This window comes from Monodelphis domestica, chromosome 4 (genome assembly GCF_027887165.1).
Source record: "Monodelphis domestica isolate mMonDom1 chromosome 4, mMonDom1.pri, whole genome shotgun sequence".
Lineage (NCBI taxonomy): Eukaryota > Metazoa > Chordata > Mammalia > Didelphimorphia > Didelphidae > Monodelphis > Monodelphis domestica.
Genome location: NC_077230.1, coordinates 231,854,281 through 231,868,310, shown reverse-complemented (window position 1 = coordinate 231,868,310; position 14,030 = coordinate 231,854,281). Strand labels below are relative to the sequence as shown.

General features: G+C 38.0%; 2 protein-coding genes across 13 annotated transcripts in view; one reads left to right on the top strand and one right to left on the bottom strand.

The window, feature by feature from the left end:
• IFT46 (intraflagellar transport 46) overlaps positions 1-5,921 on the bottom strand; it is a 31,664-nt gene extending 25,743 nt beyond the window's left edge. For 2 of the 11 annotated variants that reach the window (XM_056794305.1, XM_056794306.1), the window contains exons 1-2: positions 5,188-5,479; positions 4,857-4,953 (exon numbers count right to left, since the gene is read on the bottom strand). In XM_056794305.1, coding sequence (XP_056650283.1) covers positions 4,857-4,953; positions 5,188-5,412 — 322 coding nt within the window. In that variant the 5' untranslated portion in view covers positions 5,413-5,479. Of the gene's footprint in view, positions 1-4,856; positions 4,954-5,187; positions 5,480-5,590 lie in introns of those variants that run through there. The other 9 variants (XM_056794307.1, XM_007494701.3, XM_007494702.3 and 6 more) reach the window with 8 other exon arrangements.
• Positions 5,922-7,238: 1,317 nt separating this feature from the next.
• Positions 7,239-14,030, top strand: part of ARCN1 (archain 1) — a 37,802-nt gene continuing 31,010 nt past the window's right edge. Inside the window, exons 1-2 of one of the 2 annotated variants that reach the window (XM_007494696.3) lie at positions 7,269-7,431; positions 9,380-9,482. Coding sequence is in view for 1 of the 2 variants with exons in the window: in XM_007494695.3 (XP_007494757.1) it covers positions 7,429-7,431 (3 nt within the window). In the remaining variant the exon portion in view is untranslated. Of the gene's footprint in view, positions 7,432-9,379; positions 9,483-14,030 lie in introns of both variants that reach the window. The other variant, XM_007494695.3, reaches the window with a different exon arrangement.

Sequence of the window (14,030 nt, the reverse complement as noted above, 5' to 3'; positions counted from 1 at the left end):
TGCCTGGCTGATTTGCTGGTCCTATGTCCTACTATGGCTCTGGCATGGGCCGCCCACAAGCTATACTACACCCATCACCTGCTTTGGTTATGGCACAGGTTTCCCGGGAACTGTGACTTCTGCTTCCTCTGGTTTATCTCCCTCAGAGTGTTATGGGTTTCTGGCAGTCTTCTTATGGAGTCTTGTTCTGGATGGGGGGGTTTATTGATATTTCTTTTTCACTTTATCAATGCTCTATCTGGTACACTTTTAGAACTCTGTCGGAGCATTCTGAGCATAGCTTGGCTCTTCTTTCCTATCACCATTTTAATACTACTTTGCTAACATTAAAGCACTATATAAATATGGATTATTATTAAAGTTGTGAAAGGTTTTTAAAGGCATCAGAATATCTAGAAGCTGTGCAGTAAAGTTTTCACCAAAACTCTTCTAAATGAATCTCCGAAATACACCAGACCAAATTCTGATGGGAAAATCCAAGAAAAGTCACAATGAATCATTTTTCTACCCCAGATCAGCAAAGGGAGAGAGATCTGTGAAGACTAGGGACAGGATCTAGAGTACAGTATACCCCACAGGTAGGAAAGTGTTAGGCTTGTATCCCATCTTCCAAAGTTACTGTGTTGACCATATATAATTTGTTTAATTTTTCTGAACATCAGTTTCCTCATTTGTAAAATTAGGTTAATGGCACAAACTTGTGAGAAGCAAATGAGATAATGTGCTTTGCAAACTTTAAAGTACTATATAAATGTTTGGAATTAGAAATCTAAGGCATTGTTAAATCTTTTAAAGATTTTAAATATACTTCCATGATCCTGTTTTGTGATTGGTCACATTCATTTATCTTTCTACTGGAGCAGGAAGTCATGAGACTTAGATTCTAATCTCAAAACTAATTCTGAGTTCTTCCCCTAGCTTGGCCCCTTGACAATGGTCAAGTCATTTGACCTCAATGGATCTTTTTTCTTCAACTATATAAGGTAAAGGACAGACAACTGAATCAATCACTTCACCCCCACTTAACTAACAAAAAAGAAGGATTGATAGAACACTTATTAAGTGCTTGATATGTGCAAGGACTGGAGATACAAGTGCAATCAAAATAGTCCCTGCTCTCTAGGAACAATTTCAATGAGTGGAGTATAACAAATAAAGGTGGGAGGGAGGGGGAAGAGGAGGCATGGTAGTGTCAAGGCCTGAGTTCCAGTAAAGCTTATGTATCAGAGCCAGAGGACCCAAGGGGAGAGCAGATAGAGGACAGAGAAGTAGCTAACTGGTTAGCTAAAAGATATAAACTGATAATTAATGGGAAGAGCTCAGTAGCTCATGAGCTATAGCATTAGATACTCTTTATCCCATTACTCTGAGAGGAGTCCCCAATAACTCTGAGAAGAGAATTAGCAATTAGCCTCTGAGGACCTAGCTTGCCAATGTGTATTAGTCAGGAGGATAGTTCATGTTTTCATGTTACATATAAAATGGGAGGGATTTATCTATACTATCAATTCTTTCTTTTGAAGTAGTTTTGTTTCCATGGGTAAAGGATTCTTTTTTCCTTTTAACTAATTCACTCTAAATCAGAAATTCATTGAGAACTGAATAAGTAGGTAATTTCAATGTATTTTCCAGTCTAAAAATAAATAAGAAAAGGTGAAGATGAAATTAATACTGTAATCTAATAATTTAAATTTCTTATGTTGACCTGACTAAAATAGTTTGTTTTTCTTTTTTAGACTAATTACTCATTATAACTAAAATAACAAAATTTTGTGATTTGTGATTGTTAATCTGTTTTAAATAAAACAATGAAAGCATCTGTGTTTTTGAGTGGTAGTTTTCTCCTTAGTACAGCCTTGAAAAAAAACTTCCAAATATCTGCAATTAATCTGTTGAATTGAAAAAGGAATACCCTTCAATAAGTTCATGAGTACAGGCTATTATTAACTTTATTGATAAAATAATAATTTATTTTCATAATTGCATGAAAATTAGCACTTTAAAATGCATATATCATAGCTTCTAAAAAGATACATCTATTTTTAAATGGAAAAGAATATATACTAAGATTAGAACAAAGAAGATTATAGAAATTTTAGGAGAGGAAATGATTAAATAGAGTACTGTATTCCTGACTAGTAGCTGAAATATCATTAATAAAGGACATAAAAATGCACTTGGATTAACAACTCAAATATATTTTATTTCAGTCTATGTAGGAGATAGTTTTTAAATAAAATATGCCACAATTTGTAGCTGAAGAAAACTGGAAACAATGTACATGTCCATCATTTGAATAATGGCCTAATAATACATGAATATAATAATGGAATATTATTATGCTGTAAAGAACAATGAATATGAGGAATTCTGTGAGAAACAGAGAAAAACTTACATGAATAACTCAGAACCAGGAGAACAATATAAAAATGACTATAATAATGTAAATAAAGACAGTATAAAAGATAACACAATCCAGATCAAATGCAATCACTGATATTGGTTTCAAATGATAACTGAGTCTGTAACACATTGATTTTGGCAGAGAAAGTGGATATAGGATGTATTATATATTCTATTGGTCACAACTACCATGCTGGTTGGTTTTATTTTATAGCTTTTTATTTATTTATATTAGGAGAATAGGCAGGTTATGTATTAGTGAATAGTATACAAATCAAAATGCATTACTAACATCTGTCTTCATAGTGTGGAAACTAAACTCAGATAGAATGTAGTTGGGATGTCTTTAATTTAAAATATACATATGTATATATAACAGGGTATCTATAACTTAAAATCTTAGAGCTGCCTGAGGCTCAAAAAAATTAAATGACTTGCCAAAGGTCATAGAGCTAGTATCTGAGGTGGGATCTGAATCCCAAGAATTCCTGACTCTTAATCCTGTGCTCTTCACTGCCTCTCTTTTAATAAAACATAATAAAAGGGGCAATTAGATAGTACAGCAGATAGAGTGATAGGTTCTAATCTGGCCTCAGACTCTGGGGAAATCACTTAACCCAGATTGCCTAGACTTCTCTACTCTTCTGGTTTAGAATCGATATGATACTTAGTATATTATCTATTCTAAAATAGAGGGTAGGGGTTAAATTTTTTAAATTTAAAAGAAAAACATACTAAAAATAAACATACAATAATTAATACATTATGTATGAAACCGTAACAATTCTATTGTGGGGGAACAGAATAAGGTATAAATCCTGTCCTAATTGGAGGAGCAAATAAATTATAAGGCATAAAAGAGCTAAACTAAACTTTCCATCTCCTCCATTACTTAGCATGGTATTACGTACACAACTGGAAGTAGTCTTCCCTAATTTCACCCCAAATGAAAATGTTCTGACCTCCTAAGTTCTCCTGGAACACTCTGTATAGATATTTCTCTTTTGCCCTCTTCACCCTCCACTCCATTTTTGTCAATGTACAGATTGCATCTCTCCTAACTCCCAAATCAAGGATTATGTCATTTTTGATCTTGGTATTCTTTGGCTTAACATGGGATTTTGTATGTCAGAGGCACAAAAAAATTTGTTGCTGTTGACTCTGACAGGTACAAAACAGTATCTAATTAAGTGCTGGTTTATGTGATACAAGCAGTAGAAGGTCAGAGAAAGAGAAGAATTCATCCTTGTATAGGTCTACAACATGCTTTCTTCATTCTGTGGTGGAGGTAGTAAAAATATCATTGTCCCTATTTTACAAATAAAGAAATTGAGACACAGAGAAGTTAACTGATTTGTCCAGGGATCATACAACTAGTAAGCATTAAAAAATTCAAATTCAGATCTGATGGTTCCAATAGCTCTTTTTACAGTACAGTCAAAACTGAAGCAGTCAAGGAAAGCTTCACCAATGAGGAAGGACTTGATCTGGGCCTTCAATAGGCTGGATTTGAATAGGCAAAAGGTCAAGGAAAAGGTAAGAGGAACATGAGTGTCTTATAAGGTCCCATTTGGATGAGACCTTAAGAACTAGTTCAACATCTTGCCCAATATAAACCAAAAAAAAGTAGAGGCAGCAATGTTTATGACAAAAAGGGTACCTATTGGAGAACAGTGATAATTCTGGGTTAGACAGATAAGGCCATATATTAGAGTGTCTTGAAAACTAAGCAGTAGGGGAATGGCTAAACAAATTATAATATATGAATATAATGGAATACTATTGTATAGTAACAAATGATTAAAGGTATGTTTCAGAGAAATGGAGGAGTCTTGGATAAAATGATAGGAGTGAGGTAAGTAGAACCAGGAGCACAATTTATACCATAACAACATTATGAAGGCAAGTAATTTTGAAATTAAGACTTAAGAGCTAATCAGTGTGTAGTTAATCTTAATTCCAGGGGACTCATGATAAATACTACCCATCTTCTGAAAGACAGATGATGAACTAAATATATAGAATAAGACACATTTTTGGATACTACTAATCTGAGAATTGTTTTGCTTGATTTTACATACTTATTATAAGGGTTTTGTTTTTCTTCTTTTCTTTTCCAGTGAGGGAAAACAGTTGGGAGAGAAAATAAATTCTTGTTAATTGAAAAAAAAAAATCAAATGAAAAAGAAAAGGAAGTGAAGCTGTTTGAATTTGCCAGAACAGTTAAAGGAGTCAACGAAAACTCAAGACTGGCATCAGAATGCAGGATGAAGTGGAATGGAGACTAAAATCAGGAAGGATAAATTAACCCCTAAGTTTGCTAGAGAGAAAAATGAGACTCTGACACGTGAAATAACTTTGGCCTTTAAGATACTAAATTCTAGGTTCAAAAAAAGTTAACTGGAGAATGCTCAAGAATCCTCCCTGTTCTCTACTTAGACGTTATTTCTTACCTTGGTGCCTTGGAGTAGGAGTATAAATGCTCGCAACCTCTTCAGAGTCATTAATTTCTAGACTCTCATCATATGGCTGGTTTTCAACGACCTTGGTCTATGCAAAAAGAGAAATTATTATATGGTTTATAGTGACAGTACCACAAAAGTTTACATTTGTCCCAAAAGCAAGGAGTCCTCTTCACTATCCGAATCAACAGTCATAAAGAAAACTCTCCCCCTTTCTTTCACGGGGAATGGCTTTGGGTTTGACTAGAGGAGGAAGGAATCTAGGGGAGGAGAGGATGTAGGGTAAAATGACCACCTATACTAGCAACATCACTTCAGAAACCTGTAAGACACCGTCATCCGAGCCCAAGGGTTTCCATAGCATTGTCCTTTGGTTCAGTTTGTCCCCCCATGGCTGTTGGGGACATCTCATGGCTGAAGGAGTTCCTAGCCCTCCTCTTTGTCCCAGAGCCATCTCTGGGGATAGTGGTGAAGAAGTGTCCTGTTGGAGGTCCAAAGGGAGGAGGAATCCCATTCCCTCAGGCCCATCCTGAACTCCTAAATGCATCCCCCTCCCTAGGTAGGACGCGTCTCTTCGGAAGCACCGAGGGAGGGGGACTGGCCCTCTGTTGCCATGGAGACCGCAGGAGTTGCCATGGAGACACGGAGTCCTCTAGGGCTGTCCAGCAAGGGGGGAGGGAGGCGGAGCGCCTTTCTCGGCTCTCTGGAATGAATAGGTGGTTTACCTGCAGTCCCTCCGAGTCCGTCTCCTCCATTTGGAAAAAAACTGGGGGGCCGAGAGTGCCGGATTCACTCCGGCCTCAGGGCTAACGACTGTAAGGGGCCCCAACCCAGGAAGCGGGTGTGTTGATAATCTTTAAGATAGAGGAGACGTCGCGAGATTTCCTCGCCTTCCCGTCTGACCTCGTGACAGCTCTTACCAAGCCTCCCTGGAGCTCTCACGCTCCCCTCACGGGCCAGAGCTTTCTCCTCGAGGCTAGAAGATCCTAGAGGGGCTCAGGTGGGAGCCCCTCTGGGCGGTCAGGCCCGCGCATCGGTGGTTTCGGGAAATGCGTATATAGTGGCATCTAGCGGCCAACTTGGGGCAATGTTTCTGGCCAGAGTCATCCCTCCAATTTGGAAATGCCGTTTGCAAGATTCAGATTAGAGATCGCTGGTCGTGAAACTTCTCCGAGGGCAACCAGATTTTAAAATATGCGAATCCTTCCGAGAAGACTGAACGAAGGGAAAGTTCCAGACCACTTGAATCTGCTAAACTTTGGAAGAGAAAGAAGGAGAAAGAAAGATTTTGACCCTGAAAAATTTCATAAGGGTAGTAAAGAAAGAGCTGAAAATAGGGAATCAGGAGTTTTCCTACTTCCAGAATGGATGATATTGGCCCTGTAGGCACTTCTTCCTGACGTGTCAGTTCCGGATCTTGCCCTTTTTAGAGCACCAGGATAGAGTCTCTTTCTTTTGCAGCTGAGATTGGCTGATGACTTCTCTGAAAGCCTCAAGGAATGAAATGAGTGGCGGTAACCAAATAATATAGTAAAAGTAATTCGTTGTTTCCAACCGAGACGAAGATATCACTAACTCTTTGCCTGTCAGTCACCAGTCCTACGAAAAGATTAAATATGCTGGCATTCTAAGGAAAGGGTTTTTTTTTTTTAAGAAAAATAAATTTTTGTTTATTTTCAGAGATCCACCTTTTCTCCCCCCTCCTCTTCTTCCCTTTTCAAAGAGAGAAAAAACAAACCTCCTGTTACAAACATGTATAGTGTAGCAAAAACAAATTCTGACACTGGCTTATGTGTGTCTCTATCAGGAAGTGGGCAACATGTTTGTTTCATTGTGACTTTCGAATTATGGTAGATCATTTGTTGATAAGAATTCCCAAGTCTTTTACTAAAATTAACATTATTAAGCACCTACTATGGGCCAGGCACTATGCTAAGCGCTTCCAAATTGTCTTTACAAAATAGTAACTTTATAAATTGTTCTCCAGGATCTGCTTCCCTCAGTCTACAGCTTTTCTCTAAAGTCTTAAGAATATTAACAACTTAACATACTTCTTTCTCTGCTTCCGCAACTTTGGTCTTACAGTATCTTGGATACATACAACAGGTGCTTAATAAATGTTTGTTGAATTAATTGAATAAAACTGATTTGAATCACAAATGGAGCTGAAGTGGGAGTGTGAGTAGACAAGAAAAAATAATAAATTAGTAAAGCGCCACAGAGCCAGGTAGGTGTGTGGGACAATCGGGTGAAGGTAGGGGACAGGGAGAGAGGGCGTGTCTTACTCTAAGCTTCAGGGCAGCTGGTAGGTGTGAGATCAAATGGGTCTAGACAGAGTGGGCGGGTATTGGTGCGACCCATTGGTCCCGCCCCCTGCCCTTTGACCCACGCCGTTTCCGGTTGGAGACGTGGCTCGGGGCCGCCATCTTGGCAAGAAGGGAAGCGGTGGCGGCTCCTGTCAGGGGAGCGGCAGGTCCTGAGTGGCCCGTCCTCCCCGCCTGAATCCCCTAACCTTCGCCCCAGTGAAGTCGGAGCGCGGGCTCGCCGCACCACCGCTCTCATCATGGTAAGATCCGAGCTGGATTCCTAGTCCGACCCCCGGGAGTCCGGCGGCCCCTCTCCCCAGTCAGCCAACCAGCCGGCCTTGCCTGTGGACCGGCCCCTCCTCAAGCTGTACACTCCGGGCCCGGCCTTCCCTACGGGGCCCCGCGGGCACTATGTCTCCTCGATCGCTACAAAGCCTGGCCCTCCAGCAGACCTAAAGAAACAAACTCACTGAGGGTCCTGCTGCCTTACGGACGCCGGGCCAGCTGCGGCTTCCCGGCTTGAATCCCTCTGGAGCCCCTCCAGCTGACGCCCGAAATTAGGGGCTTGTGCCGAGGCCGGAGGTTGCGGAGTACAGGCTGGGCCTCTCTTCCATACCTCCCTCGCCCTCTTCATTCTGCAGGCCCCTTCCCCTTCTGAGATACGTGGACCAGGAAGCTATGAGCGGGTGGACGGTGGCCTGGACCGGGCTGCCCTTCTCAAATGCTTCTTTCTTTATCGGGCTTTCCTAGAATACTTGGTGGAACTCCTCACCATTGATTTCAGCTCCACTCCCGTTAGGTTTTCAGCGTACCTTTCAGTATAAGAAAACTGTACAGTTAAAGAGTGACTTGTGTTAACCCCAGATGTAGCTATATTGGGGTTGTCTTGAGGTCTTTTCTTTAACTCCGCACTGATTCTTGTAGAAAATGATCAGATTCCACTGATCAGTCAGCAGTCCCCAAGTGTCCGGTTGAGTTCATAGAGACGTGGAAGAGAAGGCCTCTGGGGTCCTCCGGGAGTTTAAATCTAGAGAGGTAGTGTCATCTGTTATCCGAGAACATCCTTCTTTTTACCCTTATGAGATATTTACACAGATTCAGTTTGTTTAAACTCTATTTTAAAAATTGAGATATTTAAACAAACTTAAACTTTCTAAATATCCCAATATCATAAGTAGATAAGGAATAGACAACTAAATATAGGACTCATCCCAGGACTTAAGACTCCCAGTTATTCAGGGAGATTGATTATATATGATCTAGTGTAGAAATAATGGATATAGTTTTAATAATAATTTACTTGTTTGAAAAGAATCCTCTTAACAATTACCCCTAACTTGGTCTTATTAACACCTTTAATTTAAAATTTAGTAGCTCCACTTTGCTGTTTCAAATACTTGATGTTTTCTATCCATCCGGTTTTTTCTTGTTATGTATCATTATGTTAATATTGTGATTTAAAATATCTTTCTACATTGAAGAGATGATATAATTTTGATATTGCTTAAAATAATCAAGTCAGATGATCTGAGAAAAGCTATTGCTTAGATTTTAGGAAACTGAGGTGGTCATTTTAGTTAGCTAAATTGAATAAAACAGTGGCTCTTTGTAACATTTTTGTTCAACCTTATATAAAATTTCCAGAAAGACAGTGCTGGTTTTTAAATTCCATTAAGCACAAAAATATTGAGTGGAGATTTTTGTACTCATCTTTCTTCCTCTTCCCCACATACTGAAAGCCTTTTTAGCCAATTTTGGTGCATTTAGTTCTGAATATAGTTATAATGTTATTATCATTTAAGCCAATGTAAATGATCTTTGAAATCCTTGTTTAGCAAGACAACTTGGAATTGCTTTTTTACTAATAGAAAGTAGGGTTTTTTGGCCAGAAATAAGTCACAAAGTCTTGTCAAATGAATGGTGCATAGGTTTTGCATTTTTAGTTGTTCAAATAAGAATGCATTATGTGAATGGTTTTTGTGTTCTTATATGCCAAATATATATATATATATATTGAATATATATATATATATGCATGACCCACATATGAAAATATGGGTTCTTTGTAGGACTATTATCATAACTTTCACTACCATCCTGAAAGCTATTACTAGGTCAATGCAGTGTCTTCATTCTATGTTTACTTATGGGATAATAATTCTCTTGAATGTAGTAGGTGTTTCATTAAATCTGTACTCCCTGTCCCAGGCCAGGTCCTTTCTTGCCTGTGCACCAGCCCTGTCTCATCCTGTGAACCTTGGGCCCTGCTATGCTTTTTCTACCAAGAATTTCAGATAAGTGAGGACTCTGGGTAGGTAGTTCTGTAAATTCAAACATTCTATTTCTAGTCTCCATACTTTTAACAGAAGCTTTCTTGTATGTGTGAAAAGCACTCCTTCACCTCTGCTTGTTAAACTCTAGCTTTCTTCAAGATGCCATTTTCTATAGGAAATCTTTTCTGGTCCCCTTGGTTAAGAATTTTCTGCCTCCTCAAATCCTTTTATTTATTTCTCTATATAAATGTTATGTCCCTCTAGTACAACTAAGTTCTTTAAGGGTAAAGGACTACCTCATACAATATGGGTAATTTCCTTTCCACACCAAGGGCCTTCAGATATTTGGAAGATGATAGCCATACATCTTCTCCATCTTCCTCCTGTAAACATACACCAGTATTCTTCTTTATCTTTGTATGCCCATCAGCTATTACAGTGTCCTGTACATAGTAGACATTTGATAAACGTGTACTGTTGCTTTGCCTTGATGCATTATTCCAACTTGGGGAGAGGGATTAAGAAAAGGTTGTGATCATAACTTCCAAGCTGGAAGGTGATTTTTTTTGCAGGTGAGAAAACTAAAAGTCTCAGAGGGGTCATTATTATTTAACTTTCAGAAGTAGGTTCTTACAAAACAAATACTCCTTCAGGATTCACTTGGATGGGACCTGTAATACAGCTTAACCTAATGTGTTTAATAGCATCTTTTTAACAAAAACGCATACCTTTTAAAAGGCTCAGGTCTTGAAATATAAACTAAAGTTCCTTAAATTCTCTTTATGACTTCATTGGAGAAGTGATTGATTCGATTTCTCTCTAATACTCTGAAAATTAGTAAGCCAGAATAATTATAGTAGACATAATGTTTTCTTAGTTCTCTGCATTTTCTGCAATAAAATTGTATGCGAATATATGGACTCTGTAGTAAATCTCTATTAATCTAACATGTTTAAAAATCTCAGCTTGCCTTTGGAATAGTGCTTTTTTCTAACCAGTGAGCTTGATGTTGATTGCTGATATATAATGGGCTATTAAACATCAGCACTACAAAAGATAAATCCTGATCACAAAAATCATACCAAACTTTAATTAAAGAAAATTATTAGCGGCAACTAGATAACCCAGTGGCTAGAGAGCCAACCCTGGAGACCTGAGATCCTGAGTTCAAATGTGGATTCAAATTCTTCCTGGCTATATGACCCTGGACATGTCACTTGACCCAGATTACTTAGCTCTTACTGCTCTTTAGCCTTGGAACCAGTGTCTCATATTGATTCTAAGACAGACAGTAAGTATTAGGGGGGGAGTTCCCTACATTACTACACTGGTAGATAAGGGAAATGTAATTGTGTGGTATCTGAATCTCAACAAGGTACTGACATCTACCAAAAAAAAAATCTTTGATAAAGAAATGCAGGCTGACAAGTAGATTTAAAAGTGGTTGGACAGGAGCATCTAGGTAGGCTCAGTGGATTGAGATCCAGACCTGGAAATGGGAGATCCTGGCTTCAAATTTGGATTCAGATTCAGACACTTAGCTATGTGCCCTTGGATAAGTCACTTAACCACATTACCTAAGCCCTTACCACTCTTTTTTTTTTAATCCTTACCTTCTGTCTTAGAATCAATACACTGTATTGGTTCTAAGGCAGAAGAATGGTAAGGGCTAGGCCTTGGGGGTTAAGTGACTTGCCCAGGGACACATAGCTAGTAAGTATCTGAGGGTAGATTTGAACCTAGGACATCATGTCTTTAAGCCTGACTCTCAATCCATTGAGCCACCTAGCCTCCCCCTTTACCAGTCTTCTGCCTTGGAACCCACCAGTACACAGTATTGATTCTAAGATGGAAGGTAAGGGTTTTTTATACTCAAATAAATTTGATTAATGGATCTATGTCAGCCTTGGAGGTAGGTCCCTAGTGAATTTTATCAGTGATTTAGCTGAGGATATAGATACTAGTACTTAGCAGATTTGCAAATAATGTGAAACTAGGAGCGATAGTGACTGGAACATGAACCAAAAACATATTGATAAGCCATAATGATGAACCAAATCTAAGTCCTTTACTTTCAAGCAATCAATTATATTCATATGCAATTGGAGAGACAAAATTAGATAGCATTTTGTGTGGAAAAAACCTAGGACATCAGTAGAATGCCAGCTCAATTGGATTCAAAAGTGTGATACCACTATCCAAAAAGCTGATGTAATTTTAGGTGGCATTGAGAAAAACATAGTGTCTAGGATAAAGTACAAATTCCTCTGTATAATTTTTAAAGCCTTTCACAACATTGTTCTAACCTATCTTCTTTCCCATGCTTATTATTCATTACTGCTCTTGTGATCCAGTCAGATTGGCCTTCTCATTGTTCCCCACACATAGCACTCCCATCTCTAATCTCCAGGCTTTTTGTCCTATGTCTCCCATGCCAGGTATGTACTCCCTCTTTATCTCAACCTCATAAGATTCCTCTCTTCCTTCATGACACAAGTGCAGCACCACCTTTTGTATGAAGGTTTTCCTGATTCCCCTCAACTACTAATATTTTTCCAAACTCCCTATAGTTACCTACTTAGCATTTATTCCCTTATATTTATAGGTGTCTTTGTCTTCCCTAGTAGGATGCTTGCAAATAGTGATTATCTCATTCTTTATATTTGCATCCCCAGTGCGTCGTATAGTAGTTGGCATGTTTTAGGGGCTTAATAAATATTTGTGAATAGATTGATTTAAAAAGATAGTATTCTGACTGAATTTGTACCAGTAAGACCACATATGGAATATCATATTGACTTCTAGGTTTTACACTTTAAGAGGTACAATGACAAGCTAGAATGTATCCAGAGAAGGAAGAAGGTATAGAAAAAACACAATTATTGGCTTCTAATATTTAAAGGTGAAAAGTGTTTTGTGAATTGTCCTATTGTGTGACTAAGAATGAGAGATGAGAACAATGATTAGAAATTATATGAAGGCAGACTTAATCTTGATATTCACAATAATAATTAGAGCAGTCAGAAAAATGAAATAGGTTGCTTCATGAGGCTGTGAGCCCACCATCACTGGAGGTCATAATCCATGGCCTTAGAATAGTCAAGAGTCCTTAGGAATCATAGTCTAGCTGCCTCCTTCTGTAATTTAGGAAATGGAGGCCCAGAGAAGGTAAATAATTTGTCTAAGGTGGCCCCTTTTAAACAGGCCTCTGTTTAAATTCTGGTTCTCTGACTCCAGATCCATTCTCCTACCTCCACCCCCACCCCCACCTCACTACACTGTCCTAATCATAAGCACTTGGGTAGAACCTTAGAGATTATCTAGTTCAACTTCTTGCCCTGAATGATTTAGTTTAGCTATTCTACTCTTTCCCACTAACCAATTCTCATAGCTGAGGAAAAAATATTTCTTCATTCCCTTCTCCTTTCTCTTAGTTAATAATAGCTAACAATTATTTGAGGCTTTAGGATTTATAAAGTGCTTTGCATATATTATCTCATTTGTTCCTCATAACCCTATAAAGTAGGTGTTATCTCCATTTTACAGATGAAGGAACTGAGGCTGAAGGAAGTTAAGTGAATAACATAGTAAATAAGTGTCAGGATTTAAACTTACATCTTTCTGACTTTAGGTCCCAACATTCTATTTACTACACCACCTAACTGCCATTTTTTCTAGGGCACATTTAAAATGAGTCCCTTCTATCTTATTTAGCTTCACTAATGACACAGATTCAAGAGATTTTAGCAGAAATCTACAATAATTACTTGTTAACAGGAGACATACCTTAGGTAAAAGTTATTTATACTGAAGAATTTTTTTGAGGTTTCTGATGTATTGATGTAAATTTCATATAAATTTGCAGTGATTTTAACATTGAATGATTATAAATTTAGCTCCAACAAATTTTAGTTAATGAAAAGCTGAATTTGGGATATGTAGATCTAGGTTGTATATTACTGGTTGCAGCTATTCTGTAGGTGGTAGAAATCATTTCAGTTGAAGCACCTCCCTTTATTAGGAGAATTACTGACTATTGCATGGTGATTATTGTTGCTTTTTTTTTCTATGAAATATAGCATCTGCAAAACTTGCATTTTCTGCTTCTTTGCTTTTTTGTTGCTTAAGAGAAAATAAGGGGTAAAAAGGTTTTCTTTGGATCCAATTATTTTGCTAAGAACTGTTTCATTGAACAGGAACCAAGAAATAGTTTTGTCTTTCATTTTGGCTTAAAATTTCCATTTCAAACTTGGAAAGGTATGCCTTTATTCTTTCTATTTGCCCTCAATTAGTTTCTCATTTTCTTTAAGAGCAGAAAGAACATAGGAAATGTAAAGCTCCTATTGAAGAAACTTTTTTTAATTTAAATTTTTTAATGTGTAATCTCTTTCATTATTATACCTGCTCTCCTTTTACTGGGCAGGTACTTCATAAACTTGTAGAAAACAAAATAACTGATCTCTTTGAAGCTTGTAGAGATCAGACTTGAAATAACCATGACTGCTACTTGTATCTTTATTATAGGATGTTTAAGAGGGCAAGATGACTTGTCCAAAATGGGGGCAATAAACTTCTCTTTAGTGTAT